The sequence below is a fragment of the Meleagris gallopavo genome, chromosome 2 (assembly GCF_000146605.3).
Source record: "Meleagris gallopavo isolate NT-WF06-2002-E0010 breed Aviagen turkey brand Nicholas breeding stock chromosome 2, Turkey_5.1, whole genome shotgun sequence".
In the NCBI taxonomy this organism is placed as follows: Eukaryota; Metazoa; Chordata; class Aves; order Galliformes; family Phasianidae; genus Meleagris; species Meleagris gallopavo.
Window position 1 is genome coordinate 48919361 of NC_015012.2, and position 24456 is coordinate 48943816.

General features: G+C 39.1%; 1 protein-coding gene across 1 annotated transcript; it reads left to right on the forward strand.

The window, feature by feature from the left end:
• The first annotated feature begins 6 nt into the window (after positions 1–6).
• Positions 7–23345, forward strand: OPRM1 (opioid receptor mu 1). The gene is made up of 4 exons (XM_010707220.3): positions 7–117; positions 13605–13957; positions 15013–15533; positions 20991–23345. Exons 1-4 carry the CDS (start codon positions 47–49, stop codon positions 21027–21029), a joined length of 984 nt encoding a protein of 327 aa, XP_010705522.2. The 5' UTR covers positions 7–46; the 3' UTR covers positions 21030–23345.
• Positions 23346–24456: the final 1111 nt, after the last annotated feature.

Genomic DNA, 24456 nt, shown 5'->3' on the forward strand with positions numbered 1-24456 from the left:
TCCCGCGGGCGGCGGCGGCCCCTCTGTGGTTACGGCTATCGCCATCATGGCCCTCTACTCTGTAGTGTGCGTCGTGGGGCTTTTCGGCAACTTCTTGGTCATGTACGTCATCATCAGGTGAGTGCCGCCGTCGGGCTGAGGAACGGCGTTCTGCCGGCAGCGGGATGCTACGAAACTCCCGCGGTGCGAGGGACTTCTGCCTCCTGGGTGCGGGGTATTTGAGTGGAAGAGGCTTTGGGAAGGCGTCGGAGCGAGAGATCGCGGAGAGGAAACGCGGCGGGGCCGAGCGCCCCGTCGGAGATGCTCCGCGGACCCTTAGGGCTGCAGTACCCGGCAGCGCTTCGACTGCGGAGCCCGACTCTCGTAGCTGTCCGCTGCTGAGGGAAGGTGGAAGGGGACCGCGGCCACCGCGTGTACGAGTGTACGCACAGCACGCGTCTGTCCCCAAACCTGCGCCAACACAAAAGCAAAATAGAAATGGCAACGCGGCTCAATGCTTCTCTCTGCCTGGATTTATAGATCCTCTACCTTGAGCGTTGATTTGCGTGTTTTATGCTCGTATACGTCTGTGTCTGTGTACGTGTATATACATCCACGCGTACACACGGGGATCCTGTCAGTTCCCCAGACTCCCAGCTGCACTGCAGCACTGAGCGGCATTGTCAGCAGCAGGTCCTTCACAAATGTGCCTTTCACGCACGAGGAATCTCATACCCGTAAACCTGCGGCGAGCGGGTGGCAGCGAGATGAAACAGGCTTCGGCGGGGCCCGGGTCGGGTGGTCGGATTCCGTGGAGGAACAGTGCCACCTCCCGGGGGCGGCGGGGCCGAACGGGTCGCAGCTGCCCTCGAATGCCCCTGGTCGGAGCTGGCCCGGCACCTTCCCCCGGGCAGCTGGCCTTTCCGAGCCACACTTCTGCAGGGGGAGCCCGTGGGGAGTGTTCCCTCCTTGCCGCAGGACTTGAAGTTCCCCCCGTCCCTCTGGGCAGGCGCTGCTTGGTGCTCAGTGGCGGCTGTAACAAGCTGGGGTGGTGCTCCGATGATCCCTTCAGTGTACTACATAACAGCAGCTTTTGGGGATGTCTCTGCAAAGCCCATACAACTAGACCTAATGGAACACAACTTACACGCACCAATGGTTCAGACTATTCCTACTGCTTTTAGCCATACTTCAGAGGCAGAACTGGGAAGATTCTTTGTGCCATGAGGATTTGGTCAAGCTCAGATCCAAGCTGTCTGTGTGAGAAGTGCTCCTGAACAGGAACATGACTGCAATGGTCTGAGCAAGCGGTGAATGCCTTCCTCTGGGAGAAGCAGCAGATGCACAATGTAACAGAATCAGGAGGGTTGTCAGCAGTGTGTAAATTACAAGTTTTCCATGGAATTGTATATTTATACCAGCCATAACCCGTTCTGGGTTCATATTTCTTGTATTAATTAATTCAATTATACTTACACCACAAAGCCAAATTGAATGAGGCACCTGCATTCAGCTTTCTATCTTGAGACAATCTTTCCCAGAGATTAAAGCTTAATACAAAAGCCAGAAGCAATAGAAGGCAAAAAGTATGTTTTAATTTACAGAGGAAGACATAAATCAGTTAAATGACCTCCCTAATACCATTCTGGAATTCTGCAGCAAAGATAGGACTGAACCCAGATCTTCCAGATTCCATATGACATAATTCCTTCTCAATTAATATCATACACATATTTCCCATTTTAGGATGAAAAAAAAAGCTTGTTTATTATGATTGAATAGAGTCTGTGGTTTAAGCATCACAGAAATGCCTTTCCTTTCTGTGCTTCAATATAGGTTTGATATATTTGGGCAGCAATAAGGAACTTTTTGAGTTTTTTTCTGTTGCCGGCTATGCTAACATGAGAGCATTCCCAAATTGTATCCTATGCATATATGGAGCAGTGAACTTATGTGCTCATATTCATGAAACCTTAAATCCCACTAAAGATAGGAGGCAAACCTTTCCCTGGATCAAATTTGGCATACTATAAATCTCCATATCTTTGTCCACCTTTCATACGGTGACTGCTCAAGAAAAAGGAAGTTTTGAAGTTTGTGTTAATTTTGAGGTGAATTAATACTACAAGAAAGAAGATTTGAAAGTGATATGGCACTTTGTTTACCTTGAAAATGCCAGGAGCAGGGAGGGAGATGATCGGATGTCTGAAACTGTCCCTACTCACCTCTTAGAGTCCAGTGAAAGTTTAGAGTGCATACTAATACATTATGCTCAGCTTCTTTGGAAACATTTTTTGGAATAGCTATTAAGTTATTTCTATAAGCAGGCAACTTTAAAGCCCCATCCAGTTGTCCCATCTCCTCCAAGTGAAGCAGATCCATGGGCCTGAAGTCAGAGCTGTGTAGGTGCTTGCCTGCTGTGTAACTATCATTATCAATATACAGTGTCACGGGCTTTGTATACCTGTACATTATCATTAATGCAATCTCAACCATTCTCCTTCTCCCAAATGGTTTCTATTCAGCTGAATTATTTCTTCCTTGAATTATTATTTACCACACATTGTATCTACAGTATGTGAAGCTGAACCACATGTTACCAACACTGAGCTGTTTCCTTTGTGAAGTATGAAAAATGCCTTATGAGTGACAGCAATAATAGTCAGGTTTTACTGCCAGCCACAGATTTCATTATCTATTTTCCTCATGTGTTTTGTTTAAGCATGAACTACTAATACGAACACAGTGTCATTATGGCTACATTAACAGCAAATGCTATTGCTAGTTGCTGCAGAGTACAAGACAGTGTACAATTAGTATCATCATTGAATTAATTTCACATCAATCTATAGGCTTTTCTTGCTTTCTAGACAAGACAGTGGGATATGATGAGAGGGGGAAGAAGAATATGTCCTGTGATTAAGTACGTGTGCACAGTGCTAGAAAGCTGTGATAGATCATAGCTGAACATCTTTGGCATTACCAGAGTGGAGAAGCTGAGGCCCCAGCTCTGCACTGGGTGAAATGCCCTGAGAGCGCTGCAGTGTCATCAATAGATGCTGTCAGCACTCAAGGCAAGAGCAATGCCTTAATTGCTGTGCTAATCATTTTGTCGCATATCATAGATAAAGGAGCCTGAGGTGTCCCGTGGTCCTTCACAGGATAAGGGAAATGCCTTGTTTCATTAGAGTAAATGATTATACTAGCATTTCTTTCTTTCTTTTTTTTTTTTAAGTCCACAAAATTAAAATAAGGAAAGAAGTCTGCTTTGAGGCAAAGAGCTTTTTACATTTCTCAGGGCAATATCTCAACTATGTTTTGGAAAAAAAAAAAATTATGATTGAATCATCATCTGGTTTGGGAAGATCGCACACTCTACTAAAACCTTTGCTTACTTCGGCCTGGCTCACTTGTGCTTTGGGAATACTGTTTTAGTAAGAAAGGAATTTGGCATGTAATTTCAATTGTAGGAAGAATGGACGTCTTCAGAGAAATGCTCTGACGTGTAAAGAAAAGGAAAAGTGAGGAGTTTGTAAGAAGGATATAACATATGGGGTAGAGAGAGTCTGATTTTTTATAAGTAAGCTGAAAATGACCCACTGAAAATGATCAGAGGTAAAACAGGCTGAAGCAAAGACTTTTTCCAAAAAAGCCAGGAGCTCTTCTTTGCAAAGCAACATGGAGTTATGGATGCAGTATGAAAGAAGATCCATGGCATGTCTTGTGTCAGCATAGATTGGGGAATTTAGAAACCTAGAAATCCATAAAATTCATTTATTTCCTGCCCACAGCAATGTGAATGTCTCTTCATTTGGATGGCACTGCATCTGTTATCTCCAGGGAGACCTGATAGTGGTCTTTCAGTATCTAATGGGGGGCTATAAGAAAGGGGACAGATTCTTTACCAGGTTCTGTTGTGACAGGACAAGGGGAAATGGTTTCAAACTAAAAGAAGGGCGATTTAAATTAGACATAAAGACGAAGTTTTTTACAATAAGAATGCTGAGACACTGGAACAGTTTGCCCAGAGAAGTGGTGAAGGCCGTATTCTTGGAGACAATCAAGGTTTGAGGAAATCTGAGTAGGCAAGACCAGCCCAGAAGCTGAGTTCAAAGAGAGGTGCAGTGAGATGACAACTCTCACCACACCACTTTACACAGAGACATATGTTTTGTTTGCACACTGCTTGCAATAAAAATTTACCAACTTCTACTAGAGGATAAATGTTTGACTACTAAGGTGCTCCCCTCTCCTCCAGGATCAAGAGGAGTAGATTAGATAAAATGCCATGTATACTTTTGTATTTTTGTTTTGTTTAAGTTATATTGAAACAGCCATGGTTGACGACCTCAGAATGTCCCTGGTCTCTCTGAGCTGGAGGCAAGGTCAGGATGCCCAGCCAGCTCCCACCTGCAGGACATGGGGCTGCCCCTGCAGCACCTCCAACCCTGGGCAGAGGTAGGCTGAAAACTTCGTCCCTCACTGAATTTCCTCATAAAAGTCAGTCTAATTGCACTGACTATTCATGGTATCAGTAAAACTAGAACATATTATAAGCACATATTATTCATATTTCAATTACTAACAAACTGATGAGTTAATGTGAGCTAGCATAATCCTGAAATACTATTTTGTTTCATTTTAACTTGCACTGTTTTGTTTTCAAATCATCAGTCATAGCTTTTAAGGAATACAGTTGAAAAACTTTTCTTTTTAAATTTTCCTAGAGCAAAAAATGACACAAAAATCTCAAACAAAACATGATGTAAGCCAAACAGTCTCAAAATCATTACCTCTTTTCCAGGCATAGACAGTAAGTGGTGTTTAGACAAAGAGAAGAAGAAAGAGAAGCATCCCTGTGTGAGACTGCTTCTAACAGCCTATTGTACTGCAGACAGACTTCTGGGCTGCATTTTACATCAGCATTTTTTCAGTACCTTTCTATGGATATTCTTCCATGCAGCAGTCCCAAGAATATCTGAATCTAAAATAAGGTTGGAAATAATATGTTGGAAATACTGTTACCTTTCAATAAAGCTGTTTCGAAGCAGTTATTTTCTAAGGTAAAATTTAAGAATTCTGAAACGTTGTTAAGGATTCTAAATTAGTTATTTTTAACTAACTGGGTGCTCTGAGAGAGTGTTGTAAGGACCCTGTCTAATGGGCACTTTCATTAAAAAGATTTTTTTTAATGGGATTTCCTGTGAAAATGTGTTTTTAATCCTTTGTTTTGTTCAAAATTGTTTTCTTCAAAAACAAAAAAAATTGTTTTCTTCAAAATACAAAGCTACTCATTGTATCTATATTGCAGAAAAATCTGAAACTATTTAGTGATTTGTTGTTAGGCCCATCTCAAGCAAACTTCATCTTATAATCATCTGTTTGTTTGGCTTATACCATGGAATTTGGCTTTCCTGTTGTGTTAGCAGGGATTCTATCATTATCTTTCAAAGACCTTGCGCCTCTTAAAATTGGCTTCTAAGGGTATTCTCTAGCATTCCACAGCTTAGCCTAGCTGTCTTAAGTACCATTCATCTGTTTAACGTTACACATTTTTTATTTATATTTCCCTTTGAATTTGCATGATGAAAAAAGGTAAAGATGATAGGTGATAAGCAGTAGCTAGTCAAGTAACTGTGAAGGACATGAAATAACATGTTTTTCCACCTTCTCACTGAGAAGTGTTCAATTATCAGCTATGAGATCTTGTGTCTCAGATCAGGAATAAAACTTCAAAACAAAACTATTTGTGTAGAATGGGGTGAATGGCACAGAGCAATTCCAGCATGAGAGAATTTGCTTTCTTGAAGGAGAGAGCAGCAGTTCTGGTCTTTTCCTGTTCCCCCCTTGCACGTTGCTGACCTCCATGTCAGCACTAGGATGTGCTGCTTCAGTAGAAAAACATCCAAGAAGCCAGTTTCCCAGTTTTTTCTCATAAAGTGATGGTGTCAATTTCTCCTTCAGAGCCCCAGTTCCAGATGCAAACTCGTTCTTGTCACATGGTACCAAATCCATGTTTGCTAGTACTTGGGTCTTCTCAAAACATGCAGTCACACTTCCTCTTTCTGTCATGCCTTCCTTCTTCACCTCCAGCTTTCCCCATTCTGCCCTCTTCACAGCTGTATCCTCCTCCTTGTTCATCTTCTCTCCTGTCCCTTTGTCTCACCTCTATTGCCTCTTTCCAGATCGCACTCAACACTTTCACAAGAAGATCCTGATCTCTTACACACAAGAGACTGTACCCTGCATATTTAGCAAAACTCTTCTCTGTATGGTCTCTGGCATTACCTTGAGCCCCATGCTGCTGCTATGAAAGCATTTTACCAGGGAGGGTTGCCGCTGCTGTTCCCCATCACTTCTTTGTGGATTTCACATCTGCTAGTAGTAAAACTGTCTTCAAAAGCTTCCCTGCTAGCTTCTTTGCCAAGCAGGGGATCTTTCATGTACAATCCTCACCTGAGGAGATCAGTCTACAAATCAGGAAGATTTGTGGAAGATCTCTTTATCTTCCGAAAATAAGGAAAATAGCTGTTAACTTGCCTCTCCTGTAAAAATGTAACCTCAGTTGTCACTGATGTAGTCCTGATCACTTCCCTGAATGCACAGGGGAGAAAGTTGAGATGCTGACAGCTTTCCTTTGCATGGACAAAGCAAAAAATTTCAGTAATAAGCACTCGCTGCTGGATAATGGCAATATATTGGAGTTACCATTTTTAACACCATTGATTTATTTCTCAGAGATGTGTTACACAATAACTGCAAAAACACCAGCCATTACTGGAGACTCATATGTGCTTCAGTGTCAAACTTGCAGAGATTGATCTAGAGATGGCTTAATAAGCAGACCAGAATGAGTCCAGGAATAATTTGCAGATAATGTTTCCTTTATTTAACTAGATTGAGGGGAACAATTCAGTATACCAGCAGCTGACTGCACAAGAATTGCAGCATACATGTTGCTGTCATTTCTTCTTATCATGAAATAGTTCTCTGTGGCTTCTGGGAAAAGAAAAAAGAAATTAGGTTGATAGGAGTTATAAAACATTGCAACATCTTAAATATTTGCCTGGCAAGTAAGTATGAATATATTTGAAGACCTATCAATTAATTCCAAGGATATTTTGCATAAACATGTAATTTAAAAAAAAAAAAGAAAAAAAAAGAAAGAATGATGATAATAAAATAGTTACCTGTTAGAACTACTGTGGAATTTGTGTGTTCTATCTAGAATAATTTCCTTGCTAGTAAAATCTTTCAGTTACACCTGAAGGGAAAGAACCAGCTTTCCCCTGGTAATTTTGTTTTCTCTGTGGAGGGACTAAGCTCACTAATACAAACCAAATAGCAGAAAAAGGACCTCTATAGAACCCTCTTTGCAGAAGGAAGAAAAAGAAAAAAAGAAGAAAAAAAAAACGGCAGGAAAAGCCATTAAGGAAAGCAGCAAGTGAGTTTTAGCCCAGAGCCCAACACATTATTGTAATTAATTGAAAACAGGATGAGTCAGATGCCCTCATGACTCCCTGTCATTGGCACCATGTCATTCCTGAAAGGGCTGGTACTGGAGCCTCACAGGCTTTTGTTCAGCTTTCCTGCACCATGGCTGACATCTGAGTGAATCTGCTAATTGGTTCTGAGTACAGAAGAAACCTGAACAGATGTGCCTGCATGAATCCTTCCTTCCTTACCTGGCACATGTAAGCAAATACCACCAAATGGTGGATCTGCAAACACCTTAACATAGACCAGTATGAGGAAAAGGCACAGTACAATGACAAAGATAGGAAGCTTGTTATAAGCTATATATAAGGTTTTATATGGTTGCTGCATTCCCCACCATGTATGTCAAATAAATAGGCCCCACACTGCCGAAGTATGCCATGCCTTGGCACCTGAAGTGAGGCATGGTATATTCTTTTTTTTTTTTTTTTTAATCCTTCTAGTTAACCCACCAACGCACTCTTCAGTCTCAGAGCTCTGGTAGTTTTTGCTGACTTACAAATATAAAATTTGATGGATAAACCAGATAAATTTTGTCTTTAGGCAACAGAGAGCTTCCTGTTGCTCTGTGTTCAGCGATTGACTTCAGCATTTACACTCCAATCTCCTTACCAGCAGTGACTAGCAAAGGCTTCAACAGGAACAACCGCTGCCTCTGTCTGTATCAACAGCAGGAAATTTTGTAACCTTCTCCAGTTTTTGCCCCAAACTGAGTCAGTACAGAAAGTAAGCAGATGTGCTTGCAATAGCACAGTCTCACTGTAACTAACTGTGAACATTTTCTGCTATGATTGCTGTATCTGCTGGAGTTGTCTTTGTTTCTATTTGGTGTTTGGATGCTTCTCCTGAGAGACTGTTATTTTTGAATTACATCTGTGTATATGGTCTCCTATTGAGAGCATAAATCAAAAGGACAAGTTGATTGTTAGCTAGAGTGTCACTTGCAGTCCAGTTGGCCTGACTGCATATTAATGTGCTTGCCCAAATTTATTGTGCTTGGATATAGAGCTTGAGTTTAATGGCATTCTAGAGCATTCCTGAGTAGAAAAATCAAAGACTAAATCTTCAAAAATGAAGATGATGAAATGATGAAATCATGTGCTCTGTGACAGGTAGATTAGGGTCATATGGAATATACATGACTTTCAAAGCTCTAATCAGTAGCAGGCTGTTACAATACCACAGCTATGGCTGAGATCCTTTGAAGGTCTTTTACTCTATAGAGAAAGATGCACTACACTGCAAAAGAAAAGAAAGAAAAAGGACAATGAGGATGGCCATCAGTTAGTTCTATTACTTGAGAACAAAGGTACGTTACAGGTTATGGCAGGGAGTCAAACGTACTCATTGGATTAATAGAGGGAAGAAAGAGTTATCCAGACTAGCCTGAACTGTTGTCAGAGCTTTAAGGGCTCAGTGAAAACTGAAAGTACTAGATATCTTATGAAAGCACACATGAAAAAAATCTGTTTTTCTTACTGCTTTTGGATTGCATATAGAAAATGTACCTGAAGAGCCATGGAAATAAATGTTCATTTAGATTGGTTCAACTAGTCATGCTTCACATGTTTTAATCTTTCCACCAAGGAGACCTCAACAAATCTAATGCATGCACACAATGACTCTTCATTTGTTTAACAAGTCATTTATGCAAGAAGAATATGAATTTAAACGCTAACCTAATCTCATCCAGAATCAACAAGAATTATGTCAGGTTGTCTGAATGCAAGACCTAATTGCTGGCCGTTGTTTCTTTAAGCAGCCAAGCCAGATTCATGAACGACTGCTTTCTGCAATAAGTCTCTTGTAATTAACTAGTTTTTCAGATATTTTGCACTGTACATAGATCAACTGAAGCAGCTTTTGTCTCCCAATTAGCTTTGGATGAACAAAAGCTTGCATGCCTGTGAGTTGCTGAAAGTCATTGTTACCAATCTATCATTGTCCCACCTATTTCCTAAGTGCAAAAGACTGTTTCTGCTTCTCACTGTTTTCAAGTGAATTTGTAATGGCATGTATTGCTCTATTCATTGGGCTAAATGTGGACCATGTCTCTACCTTCTTTACACCAAAAATGGTACGAAGATGATGTAAGACTGATGTGTTACAGGACTGAAAGGTCTGGAAGAGAATATATTTCATCAGTCCATATGGATATAAATGGCTTCTCCAATAAGTGGTATGAACAAGAGTCAGATAGCAGTATATCAGCAGTGTCTGTTATGCTTAGAAAAAGCATACTGTGTATTAAAAATGTCATGTGTTGTTTGGGTTTTTTTTAAGAAAATGTGAGTCATGTTATTTGTTCTTTTCTTTGGAGCTATTGAGGCTTAAAACACTTTTGAAAAAATCGATCACCTCCAAAGGTGATCAGCTGAAGACGTCACAGTTGGAGTGGTCAAGACAGAAACAAAGCTGTGGTGTGTCTTGCAGCAAGAGGGAGAAGCACAAGGATACACACATCACTTTCCTCTGGTGTGTCTGGGAACTGGACAGGGAGATAGTCATGGCCCCTGCTCAAGATGCTGTTACACTTTCTGCAATTGAGGCAGGGTCTTTTTATGTTCTATAATTCAATAATTCTACTTTGATGATTTTTTTTATGGGTTGGCAAACTACAGCTGGCCCATGGCCTACCAGTCTAAGGCTTTTACGTATCCTTGAATGTCAGGAACTTAGTGACTATTTCAGTAGAATTGTCATGCTTTTCCTTATTGCTTTCTTCTTATTGGAAGCAAATTCCAGTTGAGTGGATCTCTACAGCTCAAATCTTCACATTTCAGATATATCTTAAATCTTTGCTGGATAGAGCAGTGATAAGGCAAGGCTGAATATGACCTACAGAATTAGGCAGACTTGAAGCTGTGAATCTAACTTGTCATATCATAATATGTATTTTAAAAAAAAGAAACTTAATAAAAATTAGTATTTTATGATAAAAAGTCTACTCTGACGAGATAGAAAAAGTATGCTAGTGGGTACCTGAATTATGATGAGCATAATTAATTTTAATATTAAGAGTAATCCAGAGGTAAATGTTCACCACTCTGTCTGGTGGCCTTGAATCACACTGCGAAAGCAGTAAACATTAAAATATTGTATTTATACACACAGTGCTGTTGGTATTATAAGAAAGTTTTACAGGTAGCCCAGGACTTCCGTTGCATAGAATATCCAGTCCCCCTGAAGTATATTTCATCACATACACAGCTGTGTTCATATGATGGAAATGTTTGCTCTGCTTCTTTAAATAGATAGACTGATAACTTAGCAAAAGGTAAAATAAAAGCTAAGATCAAGACTTTGAAGAGCTTCATTTTCAGGACTGTTATTTTTCATGCTGTTAAAACCAGTTCTGTCAATATTTATTTTTTCATAAAAAAGAAAAAAATCCTAGTGACACTAATAATCTACTTATTTGGAGAAATACACCTTCAACAAAATGTACTTTTTAGCAATAATGTCTTTATAAAATCTTGAAATATTTAGTACAGAGAAATACCCAGGTCCCATAAAAGTCACTGAAAAGAATATTGTGAACTTCAATAGGCTTTTGTTCATGAAGCAATTGTGGAGGTAAATACTTTGTAGCACCACAAAAGCTCTACTTCCTTTCTCTGTAAGAAGAGAAAAGATGATTATAAATATGTAGGTTACAAGAGTACATCAAGCAGGATTTTTCATTAATAGTCTCCAGAGCCTATTATGTGAAATTACTACATGATACTTCTAAGCTTAAATTTGTGTAGCCATTAAGTGGAGCCCATGGTAGTATCAGCGAAGAAATGCTATTCCATTTTTTCAGAGCTTTTCTCTGCCTTTCCTCTAGCACGCTAAACTGAAAGTGATTTACCTATTGGCTGATGTATTTTATTTATTTTTTTGCTATGTCAAGCATTGTCTTTAAAGCATTGAAATGGCTTTAATTGCAGATAAAAAATCATTCTTATGAGTTGATGATGATGTGCTTTCTAGACAGAATTTCTACTGAATCAGATATGATGGCAGTGACACTGAGCTGCATACCTAAGCTTGTATATTCTTCTCCAGCCGTGAAGACAGTGATCACTACAGAGCTCAGAATGGTCCAGTAGCATGGGTGAGGGTGCTGAGTCTGTATTTGTCTTTTCTCAGCTTCTGAGGGTTCAGAGCCATTGCCAGTCCTCAGCCATCCTTGCTATTGCTGTCTGAGCCGATCAGGCTGGAGGAAGCGTGTCTGCTCACACTGGCATCAAACATCCAAGTATACTCTCTGGATGGAGCATTAGCTAATCTAGGAACTGTTGTAAGACCTGTAGAGAACACATTCGTTTTTGATAAACAGCAAGAGAGATAACAGGGCTTAGTGCATCTTTTTTTTTTCCTTAGTAAAGTCACTATTGAAATATTCATATTTTCATTATCCTCTCCAAGATTCTTCAACAGATTGCCCACCAAATATTTTCTCCACCTTCCTAAATCACTTTTAGAGCTGTAGCTCATTGTGCCTCTCCCACACTGCAATCCTTTGCATTTTTTTTCTAAATCATTCCCAGCAAATAGAGGCACAGATGCTTGTAGCAACTATGTCTTCCTAAATTGCTGTTACAGTCTGTTGGATAAAGGGAGTAGTCCCCTAAGAAAAGTTTTCAAGGTACATTAACTTCAAAGAATAGATTCGATTTAAACTTGTAAGATCATAGTTCTCAACACAGCAGTCAAGTAGCAGATCAGGTCTACTCAAAAAATGTTTAAAAGAACACCTTGGTTGTTATTTGTATCCTCATGCACAGTGCGATGAGAGAATAAAAACAGTATGAACTTAATCAGATGTTCATTATAAAAGTTATCTAGTTGTATTCAGGATGAAATCTGCATTCCTCCACTCCTGACAAAAGTTCCAAAGATGTGCTCCATTTGTAGCCCTGTCATGAGCTCTTTGCAGCTGACTTGCGTTCTGAAGAGATCAGAGAGAAAAAAAAAAAAGTTTTAAATACTGTATTTTACACTTTGTCTTCTCCAACAAATTGCCCAAAAGGTCTTTTTAAAGGACTGTTCCACTTGCAAATCTGTCTATACAATATAAAATGTCTGATCAAATATTGTACTTGTTACTTTGCAGAATCTAAGAGGAATTTCATCAAAAGAGCAAACCATCTAACCCCCCAAATTCTGGCCTCAGTGCCTAGCAACTTCAGCAGCAATCAGGACAAACTAGCCAGGAGTGATTACTTGGAATGAAATGTTCATAGTGCCACTGGAAAATATATCATCCTCACAAATAGTGGATGTCAGGTGCTACTGATGTGACAAGGGCTTGAAATTGTAAAGGACTCTTGAAAAGAAAAAATGGATGAAACAAAGGAATAATTTTAATTCCATGTTTAGGAATGCAAACACAGAGCATATAAAGTTTCCCTGCTCAGCTGTGGTTGGTGTGACATATTTAAAGTTCAGAAAGTGTTTTTTGTGTTAGTGCCACAGACTTAAGAAAAGAAGGGAGTTCAAAATAGTTTGAAGTCTCACCTGTCAAAATCAACACTGTGGAGCAGAGCATTGCATGCATACCTACTTTAAGCAACGAGGCTAAGTATCCACACAGGGCTGGTGGTTTTGTTGATATGCTTAGTTCATGTGGTCGATAGCATCTGTCTTCTCATTCAGTTGGAATATCTATCCAATTTGTAGGGGACCCTGAGATTGGTAATAGTAGTAACCATAATAGTCGTAATCGTAACTGTAGACTACAGTTCTGATTCTTGACATGTCATGAGAAGATGCACAAAATCTGTTCATTTAGTACAGTGACCAGTGTGTACAAACATTTTTTCCCAGCTTCATTAGTGGTTCTTTAGCAATCATAATATTGTTTCTTCTATGTATGTCCTTTCTGCACAAATTAATTTAGTGTTTTCTTATCCTTCTTATACCTGTTAGGTAATGTCTGACTGATTTATAAAACATAAACATTATTGTAGATAAGCCAGAGCAAGGTAATTTGATTTAAAGGTGAACAGTAGAAGAGATGATCTTTAATACCATTTAGCATGTTATTTCATGGAAGTAACTTATAGATGGTGCACTGGCCTCAATTTTGTTTAATGTTGTTAGTTGTAGTCATTCACTTTCTTTGCTGATTTTTTTTCTAGATACACAAAAATGAAGACTGCCACCAATATCTATATTTTCAATCTTGCATTGGCAGATGCACTAGCAACAAGTACTTTGCCATTCCAGAGTGTGAATTACTTGATGGGAACATGGCCATTTGGTACGATCCTTTGTAAGATTGTTATATCCATAGACTACTACAATATGTTCACCAGTATCTTTACGCTCTGCACGATGAGTGTGGATCGCTACGTAGCTGTTTGCCACCCAGTCAAGGCCCTTGATTTCCGTACCCCCAGAAATGCCAAAATTGTCAATATCTGCAACTGGATTCTTTCTTCTGCCATTGGTCTCCCAGTTATGTTTATGGCAACAACTAAATACAGGCATGGTAAGTCTTGTTTTTCATTCTCAAATTGAATATTTCAATGTTTTAAGTCCTTTCTGCATTGTTTCTTTTTATTGTAGAGGTGTTGAACTAATTTCATACCTGCAGGCTGTATAAAGTTATGCCAAAAGCCATCTTTAACAATTTTGCAGCTAGCCCTACTTGACCAGACACAGCATTGCATGTGATCAGTCTTTGATGACTGGCAGGTCCAGCAGGATCCATGAGGCTCCTGCTCCACACAATTACTTCAGTGTTTGGAAAAGCGTCTGTGCCCACCCTTCTGGACAAGAGGGCCAGTGGTATCCTGGCATGCGTTAAAAAAAGTGTGGCCAGTGGATCAAGAGATCCTCTTCCTCTCCTCTTCCTTGGTATGGCTGCATCTGGAGTACTATATCAGTACTGCACAGAAGGCATTGTTTTACCCAAATTCCTGCTGAATTTGGCAGTCGCAGATAATGGTTATATGTTTTCAACTTTTCCTGGCAGGGTATAATACAGAACTCAGAGCATGTTCTGGAGTTCTAGTGCTCAGAGATCTTCCTTTAAATGACAGCATTTCAACGTGTATCAAAAACACTCCATAGTGCATGGTTACCAAGTGTCGTACCATCTTCTTCCCCTTTGCCCTGAAATGCCCAAATTTGCTGCAGATATGGTGGTTAAATCATCACCACGTTATATATCAGAAGTGAGCCAAAGTTTAGACATTTATGACAATTCAGCTCTTTTTCTTCTGAAATTCTACACAGAATTCCAAGCGATATAATGCAAAGGAGAGCATGTTACTTTTCAGGTTTTTTTCTAACTGAAGCTTCCTACATGTTTTGCAACACTGTGTCCTATCACTGTTTGTCCCAATGACAGATATCAAATTGTTTTGTTTTAGTTATTTACATAATAAAAATGTAATAATTAATAATAATAATACATAAAAATAATGTAATAAAATAATAATAAAAAATTACATAAATAAAAATCTATTTGCTTACAGTATTTAAAGGAAAGCAAATATAAAACTGACCGTCTTGTTCTCTGCTGTTTTCTTCTTTCCCTAGGCTCTATTGACTGCACGCTTACATTCTCTCACCCTGCTTGGTACTGGGAAAACCTCCTGAAAATCTGTGTGTTCATCTTTGCCTTCATCATGCCAGTCCTGATCATTACTGTGTGCTATGGGCTGATGATTTTACGCCTAAAGAGTGTCCGCATGTTATCTGGCTCTAAAGAGAAGGACAGGAACCTGCGGAGGATCACAAGGATGGTTCTTGTAGTGGTGGCAGTGTTCATCATCTGCTGGACTCCTATCCACATTTATGTCATCATTAAAGCCCTGGTCAACATCCCAGAAACTACTTTCCAGACTGTGTCCTGGCACTTTTGTATTGCTCTAGGGTATATAAATAGCTGCCTCAATCCAGTCCTGTATGCATTTCTAGATGAGAATTTCAAAAGGTGTTTCAGAGAGTTCTGCATCCCCACCTCCTCAACCATTGAGCAGCAAAACTCCACAAGGGTCCGACAAAATACTCGTGACCATGCTTCCACTGCCAACACTGTGGACAGGACTAACCATCAGGTATGACTAGCAGTGGAGATGTCATCTCTGGATCCGGGCCTCCCGCTTGGAGATGACATGTATTCTGAAGTTACGGTTTATACTGATTTGTAGCTATTTAAAGGCCTGAACACCTTCGAGGCTACATTTGAAGCCAGTGTATTCATACACAGAGACCCCAGTCATGCATTGTGTTGGTTCCTTTCTAGTCTAGCTGATGTCCAGAAGCTGAGCATTTTGCTTTCAAAGGTACTTTGCGTGGTTGGGTCCAGTGTGCATGTGTACACACAACATCCAAAACAGAGTGTTTCATTTGCAGAATGTTTACAACAGGTGAATGTTTTGAACAAGTTAGAGAATAATCACAGATTTCTCTATTCATAGTTGTTTGCTTCTATAAGATGGCTACGTCTGTGTCCTGCTGTTTCATCAGTGAATTGAAAAGAGAAAAAGCTGTGCATATACATTTTTTGATTGATACAGAAGGAAGGCCTACAAGGCCCTATTCTGCTGGAAAGATATAAGAAGTAGACAAAAGTCTTCTGCATGCAGTTCTTTTGCTAGATCATTATCTGTGTTGACTAGTGTGGGTTTTGATATATATCTATATATATACATATATATAAAAATATGCATTCATGTTAAGGAGTGTTGTACCATTTTGCCATTTAAGGTGTACAGAGCATTCCTTTTCTATGTAGAAAAAGCCGTTGAGGAGTGGACATTTTGTAGCACAGCAGATACCAAGAGAAAAATATCAAAAATCTCATTTTAATTCAAACTGCATTTTCTTAGCTTTTGCAAAAATGTTCTGTTGTTACATATTTATCATCCATGATCCTGTGATGATTCCCAAGTTGCCAAACCACATTCTTCAGTGAACATCAAGCAAAACATAAAAGCAAATTATAGCATTCTATCAAAGCATGTACTAGAAAGTGTTTTAATCTTCTCTGGAATTCACTGAAGAGAAGAAAGGCACAAGCCTAGTTCATTCCTTGCCACATCACCTTTTTCTTGGAACATCAGCAATATACTTCAGTTGCTCCTACATGAGCTTCTTGTTTGCCCCTTCAGCCACAAGCTAAGCACCTTTTTGAGGTGCAGAAGTCAGTGGCTTCTTGTATGAGAAATAGCTTATTTACCAAACACGGGCCATCGGGAAGCCAGTAATCCAGTAGTAATTACACCAGAAAAGAGGAAGAAGCAGGCTGTAGGGAGAAGGATAAGGTGTATTAAGCATCTGCAGTTGTTGATGTCATTCACAAGCACCTGATTCGTACATGCTAAGCTGTGGCCTGTGAAGTCAGTTAGCACCTGCTTGGTCTTTCACAGAAAATATTAAGACTTCACCTTCATCATCCAAAGAACTGATCCAGTTTCAGACTTGTGCTTTTTCTCACACAGAACAGGTTATCACTTGGAAATGGGGGTGATCTCACAAGGGAAAGCTGTGATTGTGTTATCAGTCTTACCCACACTTCAGTGCTAGAGCAGTATGGCCAAATATGTCATGGGCCAATACATGTATGTATGTATGTACATAGTATTCATTATATGAAGCAAAAGTTTATTTGATAGATTCAGCTCTCAGTAGTGCATACGTGATCCTCAGTGGAGTCAATTTTGTGCACGTCTGACAACAGAATTCAGACTTTACCTAGTAAGTGTCCATCATTCTACAGTGCAGGTTAGAGGCATGTATCTTCAACGTTTACATAGAAATCTTTCTATAGATTTTAGAAGAGCTGTAACCTTCTAATTTTCTACCCTTAGCAAAAATTATTATGGTACTGGCAAAGGCTGATTAAAATAAAGCCTATTTTTCTGTGCACAGAGCAAACACAGAACAGGAGATGATCCTTCCCAGAAAAATATTACAATCTACACCAGGGAAGGGTGACACCTGAGGTAGGGACAGAAGTTAGCTTTTTAATGGCAATAGGAAGCAAGCTAATCACACAGTTGGAATTTTGGCTGATTGGTTTTACTCATTTGCTTCAGTGAGTAGCGGTGGAATTAGTTAAGAAGAGATAAAACATATGGAAGAGAAGTGAAAGGGAAGGTGCTGAAGGGAAATGGAGCTGACAGGAAGAACGCAGAAGAGAAAGGGGAACGTCAGGAATAACATCAGAGGCAGAGAAGAAGGAAACTGAGGCAAAGAGATGATATTCATGTAACAAAAGTGTGCTTGCAACGTAAGAAACCATGTGACTTCACAGCTTTCACTGCCTCTCTAACCCTTCCTAGAAACTTGCTAGCAGGTTTCACTGAGGCCATGAAGAAGAAGACTTACTTGGAAACTCCTGTCCTCATAGATTTGTTTGCACAGTCTCGTATTTGAGAGAATTTGAAGTGGCCATAAACGGGCCCAATCATTCCCCTCACTACCACCCAGCAGTTCTTGCTTTGGCAGATGCTGCCACTGATTTCTTTCTGCCACACACACTCTCTGGATCGGACCTGAATCTTCTTACTGTGGTATTCCCTGAGCAGCACACCAGCTAGCAGCAGCAATATTTCTCATCCTCCACAGAGGCGATGGAATACATTCACAGCAAGCCATGTTCACAGCTGAATATAAAACTTCATTTTTATATTTTCTTCCATAACGAACTTTTAAATAAGAGACAAAATTTTTGGTGTCTCTTATCATCAAAATGACAGAAAGATTGTAGGACTTCTATTATGAGGAGATTCTCTGAGTAGTACTGACAAATGTGACATTGTATTTATTTATTTCAGACAGAAAAAGCACTAGGGTGAATGCAGCTTTTTCTCTCAGAAAATGTAAAAAAGCACTTTGCTCAAACAGTTGGTGAGCTTCTGTAAATTCTATTGACAGGACATTCTTTTCACAGGTAAGTGCTTTCTGTATAGGCAAGCCTAGCCAGCATATCTGTATTGATCTAAGTATACTGACAAGCTCTCTCTTGTATATATAAGGCCTTGGAGAGCATTTGCTATGAATTCTATTTGTACAACTGTATAGTTGTGGACACAGTTCAAGTTATTTTCAAAGAAACAGCTGTTCTGCAAGCTGCTTTTTTTGCCAAGTGAGAATTCTTACTCTTGCTAAAGGTAATGAGAATTGCAGGCACTCAATTGCAGAAAAGCTTGGGGCCTCACACTCTTAAAGCACTTAAAATAAGCATTCACTTGTGGAAATAACAGTTGTGTTTTCTATCAGTGCAAAAGCAGGAACAGCAAACACAAATGTTCATATTACTCTGAGTTTAGATATTTTCCTTTGACTTATTTCATGGGTCTTTTAGATTGCTGAAAGATTTTTCTGGATCAAGAATTTCATTACTGTTTTATCAGCATTTAGGGAAAGTACAAAACAAGTTCTGACATCCTCCAGAAACACAGCACTGATGGTATGAGCATTTATGAAAATTGTACGTGCTCAGTGGAGCAACTTGTTCGTGAGGGAGAAAAGACTGGTGGCTAGTCAAACATTTAGATATAGAAATATAAAGGATATTGGGGTAAAGAAAAACTATTTCTAGATTGAAACAAGAAAAAATTAAAAGCTGGTTTAACTAACTGAAAAAAAAGGACTCACTTACACGTTAGTTTTCTTAGCATTCAGTGACAGCTTACAAACAAATAAGGGGAGTACTGGTGAGTCCTGTGCAGAAACCTGGTAAAAGCTGTACAGATTCTATAACTTCAATCTTTATCAGGTTTCACATCTACCTGTTTTAATGAAGGACATTTCTATGTGTTATTAGAAAGTTGGCATATGTCCATTGTATGTAATATGGTGCTCAGTGATAAAACACTGATTTCTTATAAAAAACATTTCTGTCAAGAATTCTACAAGGTTGTATTAATTTAGCAGATTCTTAAAAACTAGGCATTCTTTCATATCTGATTTGCACTGGCATGGGACCCTTAAAAATCTTCTACGTAGCAGAGAAAAAAGAATGTTTTCCACACAATTTAATTAAAGGAGTTTACAAGTATAAACAATGCTATGAGGACTGAAACCAATTAAGTCAATCCTAAGGCTGCATATTTTTGTGATGCATTCCTTGAACTGAAAGTCAGAATAAATGGACAGCACAACATTTCATTTTTTCCATAAGAGCTGAATATTTTATTACAGTATCACAGAATTGTAGTGGTTGGAAGGCATCACTGGACATCACCTAGTCCTCCAGCCCCCTACTAAAGCAAGGTCACACAGAAAAGCATCCAAGAAGGTTTTGAATGTCTCCAGAGGAGACTCCACAATATCTCTGGACAACCTGTTCCAGTACTCTATCACCATCACAGTAAAGAAGTTCTTCCTCATGTTCATATGAAACTTCCTGTGTTCCAGTTTGTGCCCTTTGCCCCTTGTCCTATCACTGGGCAATTAAAAGTCTGGCCCCATCCACTTGACTCCCACCCATTAGATATTTATAAGCATTTATAAGATCCCATCTCAGGGCTTTTCCAGACTGAACAGTCCCAGCTTCTTAGCCTTTCCTCATATTGGATTCAAAATCAAGTCATTTTCTAAAGTTGATGAGGAAGAACATTCTCAATGTAGAATAAAGAAAGCCCCTAAGTATATTATGCTGAATTGAACAAGAATTTAAGTTATGTTTTGGCTTTGGATAAATTTATCTCCAATTAGTATTCCTAACAGATGTCACTTCTGAAAGTGCCTGGAAAACAGAGCAGTTAGAAAATAAACTCTCCTCACTCCAAAATCCCTAAGCAGATGCAACACGTTGCCCTCTCTTCACAGTTCATCTGTGAGTCTGCTTCCCATAAATAAACACCTTACTTACAATATCTCCCTATTTTTGACAATTTCTGATTGCTGAGCAGTAAAAAGGGTTGCAGGTTTTCAGGATGTGATGTATAGTAAGCAGATTTTCTTGGTGAAAATTTCTGTATTGATATCATGCCTGTACATGAATAGGCATGGATACTATGGGCACCAAGGGCAGAGGGACGGTTGTGATTAATTCCTGATGTAACTCCATCTCACAGAGAATGTAAACTGGATTTTTAAATTCAAATCCAGGAGTTAACCAATTCACTGATGTGAAAACAGAAAGCATGCTAACATAGCATCTAAAATACCAGCTTCCCTGCAATTGCTACAAAAGAATACAGGGAGTGAATAAAATCCTTCTCTACAAGTGAAGCTCACAGAGCGTTCCCATCTAGAAGGAAAACAGCTATGAAACAGACTCTCATGCAAACATGACAGCACTGAAGATCAGTTTCTGTGTCGTTAAAGGTCAGACACAAAATTTTTCTCTTACCATTCTCTCTACCTTGGTGTATTATGACAAAGACTCATCCTCACCCTGCTGCCTGGGCTACTAGCTCAGCTTTATAGGGCAGGGTAATAGCTGCAAATGAGATGTAAACACCTCTTAAAAAAATACACACTGTAAACACAAACTGGTGGGGGGTCGGGGGCATAAATCAAGTAATTGCTCATTGTATTTGCAATTTCTTTCCTTTCAGTTGGAACTCCAAGAAGCTGAAACCACTCCACTGCCGTGACAGGGTCTGCTGCAGTATAGCTCTCAAAGCAATTACAAACCAGTGTTTCTGTGCAGTCCGCTATGGGAAGGTATAGGATACGCTTTCCCTCAAAAAAGAAATAAAAACAATGATAAAAGAATTAACATAGAGGAAAGTGCCTGCTTTTCCAGTCTGTCAAAAACTGCTTCTGCAGCACTTCTACATTGCTCGTAACAGAAGCATGAAACTCAGTGGCAAGCAGAGCCAAGAGGTATGGGGGCTTTCCAAGCTCCATTGTTCAAAACAGTCATATTAACCAGGAATACGTCTGTTAATCTAAAAGCAAAGCTATCTGATATGCTCTGGCAAGTTACAATGGCATTAAACAGGTCGGATACAAAAGTTCAAAAGACAGACAACTTTTGGAAAAAAAAGTTGTCAAACTTTTAAGGAGAGAATATAATGGGAAATGAAGTTGGGTACTTGATTTACACATAAAAATTTTTTCTAGAGGTGTTTTCTATGTAGGTTGTTTGTGTGCCAAAGTCTCACAGGATCATCTAGAACAACACGTCGGAAATTCAGGAGTTCTTCACTTATAAAGATTGCATGTTCCATAAATTCAAAGGGAAAATATTTCCTTCAGTGATCATTTACAAGAAAAAAAAAAACTACCTTTCTCTTCTACTTCTCACATAAGAACTAGACTTTTATAATCAAAACGATGAGGTATCGGTTCACCTAATAGAGTAAATGAAAGTATCCCATGCTGTTATTGGTAGAATTATCCCCAAAAAAGCATTGACTCTATTATTGTAAACTCCAGTGCAAATAGATGTACAGCCACAAGCTTGTCAGAGCTGGCACAGGCAACCAATGAATTCTCTTTAGATTCCCAAATTTCAACTGCCCCGTCAGCAATATCTCAAACTTGGAAGTCAACAACAGTCCCTGTGTGAAGCGTTTGGAAGAGTTAGGACATCAGAGCTGCTTTAAAAAAAAAGAGTTACATTTTGATAGAAATAATTTTTTTCTTAACCAAACACATATATTTGTTTTTATAACTAACTTAATAGAGTCTGCATTTCCATTTTGTGTTACCTAGTAAAACACATGAAGATTTATGAAAGAAACATCATACTGAAGTAAATATCGTCCTAGTAAATGTCATCCTATCTGGTTTTTTAGTATGGAAAATAGAGATATCCATGTAGATAACTTGTGGTGCAATAGTATTTCCTAGCCATTGTTTGTTACTTGCTTTGTAAATAAACCATCAGTAGTTAAGTGGGGGGTGGGGCAGTATACTTAAGTGTACTCTAAAATACAACTCTATGGAACAGGGTTTTCTTCTTTTTATTTCTTATTTATTTCTTACTTTCACTGTTAAAATCTGTGTAATGGAATATGCTTTTAGTGTGAAATCATTTGTCTCTACCTTGGACTATGTAATAAAGACTGAAGGCGAAATCCTTGTGAGTTGTAAATTGAAGTAATACTACTCTTGTCTCATTAGTGTGATCTGGCTAAATATGTATATCAGCATAATATGAAACTAGACATAGCAGAAGTGCCTTTTTTCCATTTTCTGTTGAAAATTTTGCCATGCTGTCATAGAGATTCCATATTTAATTTTGTATTAGTCTAACAAGATTTCCTCATGGTCATTATTAAAGTTTAAACCAGATCTGTCATCATCTAACTTTAAAAAAGCATGGGATAGGAACTTGAAAAAAAATTGGATGTGTTCTTTTGCACTACACAGCAGTATTATTTAACTAATAAGAACATAAACTGAAGAAGAGATGCAGATTAATTAGAACTGTCCAACAGCACTGATTCTAGCAAGATCTGAACAGTCTATCATGCTAACATACAGTAAGCTGAAATACAGTGAACAAGTATTGGAAAAGCCTTTAGCAGTAAATCAGGAAGAAAACTAAGGTCATAGTTTAATGTCTAGTTTGAAGTACCTTAGCTGTTACAGAATTTGCATAATGAGCTGAAAACATTTCTGTATTAGGAATGTAACAGCTCATGGGTAAAATCCCTTGACTTGCCAAAAGCCTAAAATTTGAAAAGATATTTTAGGTTCTACAGTCCAATAATTAATTGAGCAACCTGACTGTAAATATTTTTAGTAGGAATAATGTTGTTGTAGGCATAATGGTCTAAGGATATGAGGAAGCAAATTTTATTAGCAGAACATTAGCAAAAATAAGTTAAATGCCCTGTTTATTTATCAAAAGACATGGATGTTCGCTGGCAGTGCTGTGGAGAAAGTATCAAGTTGTTACGCAATCTGTGTATCTTCATTGTAATCCTTTAATAAAAATGCTTGTGTTTCTTGTGTACTTGCACATACTGTATTCACATCACAGTACAAGTTGATCATCATGCCCTTTTTTAATAGCTCAACTCTAGAAAACGCTGTGCTATCAACCAATACCAACACATCACCTTGGAGTTTCTCAGATTAATTATGTGACTGCATTAAAGAACACCTACCTAAAAAAAGGAGGACATGCAGACAGTTCATTTCTTTTTAATAAGAGGCATACATATCCATTCCTATGATTCTGTAATGCATGCACACAGAATGCATAGTACGCACACAGGGCCTCAGTGAAGTTTTACATGTAGAAAAAAGCAAATAAATCTTCAATGTTAATGGCCCTTCTGTGTGTCCCTTATGCATACAAATTTCTTGATGAGTACAAGTGAGCTGAAGCAAGCTAGTAGCTGTTCCCAGCCTAGGCAAGTCCCTAGAAAACTCTGTTGTCCTCAAGGAATGTATCTGCTGCCACCAGTAGTCCTACTAGCCCAATGACACAAGGCAACAGAATCCCAAAGCAATCCCCATGTTCCACTTGTCTCATAGACACCATCAAGCCACAAAAGAATTGAGCTTAGCAAAACACAAGTTGATGTCAGGAAAAGACTGGGAGGTAATGTGAGCATACCACAGTACGTTCACTTCCCAATGACATATTTGGTTGTAGAAGACATTCTTAATAAGTCAGTTCACTGTGTCTGAACTGTGGAGGCTGACCTGAACTGTGATGGACAGTACTGGCAACTCAGCCAGCTTTCAATCTTACTGTGATTTTGTCTGCTAGGAAGAAAAATGAAACCTCACAATACCAACTTAGAACTTCCCTGATGCACTATTTACATCTCAGACAGACAGCAGGGCTAATTCTACTTATGATCCTAGATACAGTGTAAGAGCACTGCACGGATCCCCAATAAGACATAGCTGACCTCTGGGATGTAGAGACCACATGCAGTCCCCAAAATGCCACAGCAAAATGACTCATCAGATTAAGGGCAGGACCTGATGTTTTTCTAAGCACAGGAATCTTTGCAGCCATTCCATACTCCTACTCTCTTTGTTATACTTCACAGTAAGGATCAGCACAACTATAGTTAGACCTGCATTCAACTTCTGGATTCAACATCAAAA

Coding starts and splice junctions, on each gene's coding strand:
- OPRM1 (XM_010707220.3), top strand. CDS start 47: ATGGCCCTCTACTCTGTAGTGTGCGTCGTGGGGCTTTTCGGCAACTTC. Junction 13,958..15,012: donor AACAACTAAATACAGGCATG/GTAAGTCTTGTT, acceptor TTCTTTCCCTAG/GCTCTATTGACTGCACGCTT. Junction 15,534..20,990: donor TGGACAGGACTAACCATCAG/GTATGACTAGCA, acceptor CTTTCCTTTCAG/TTGGAACTCCAAGAAGCTGA.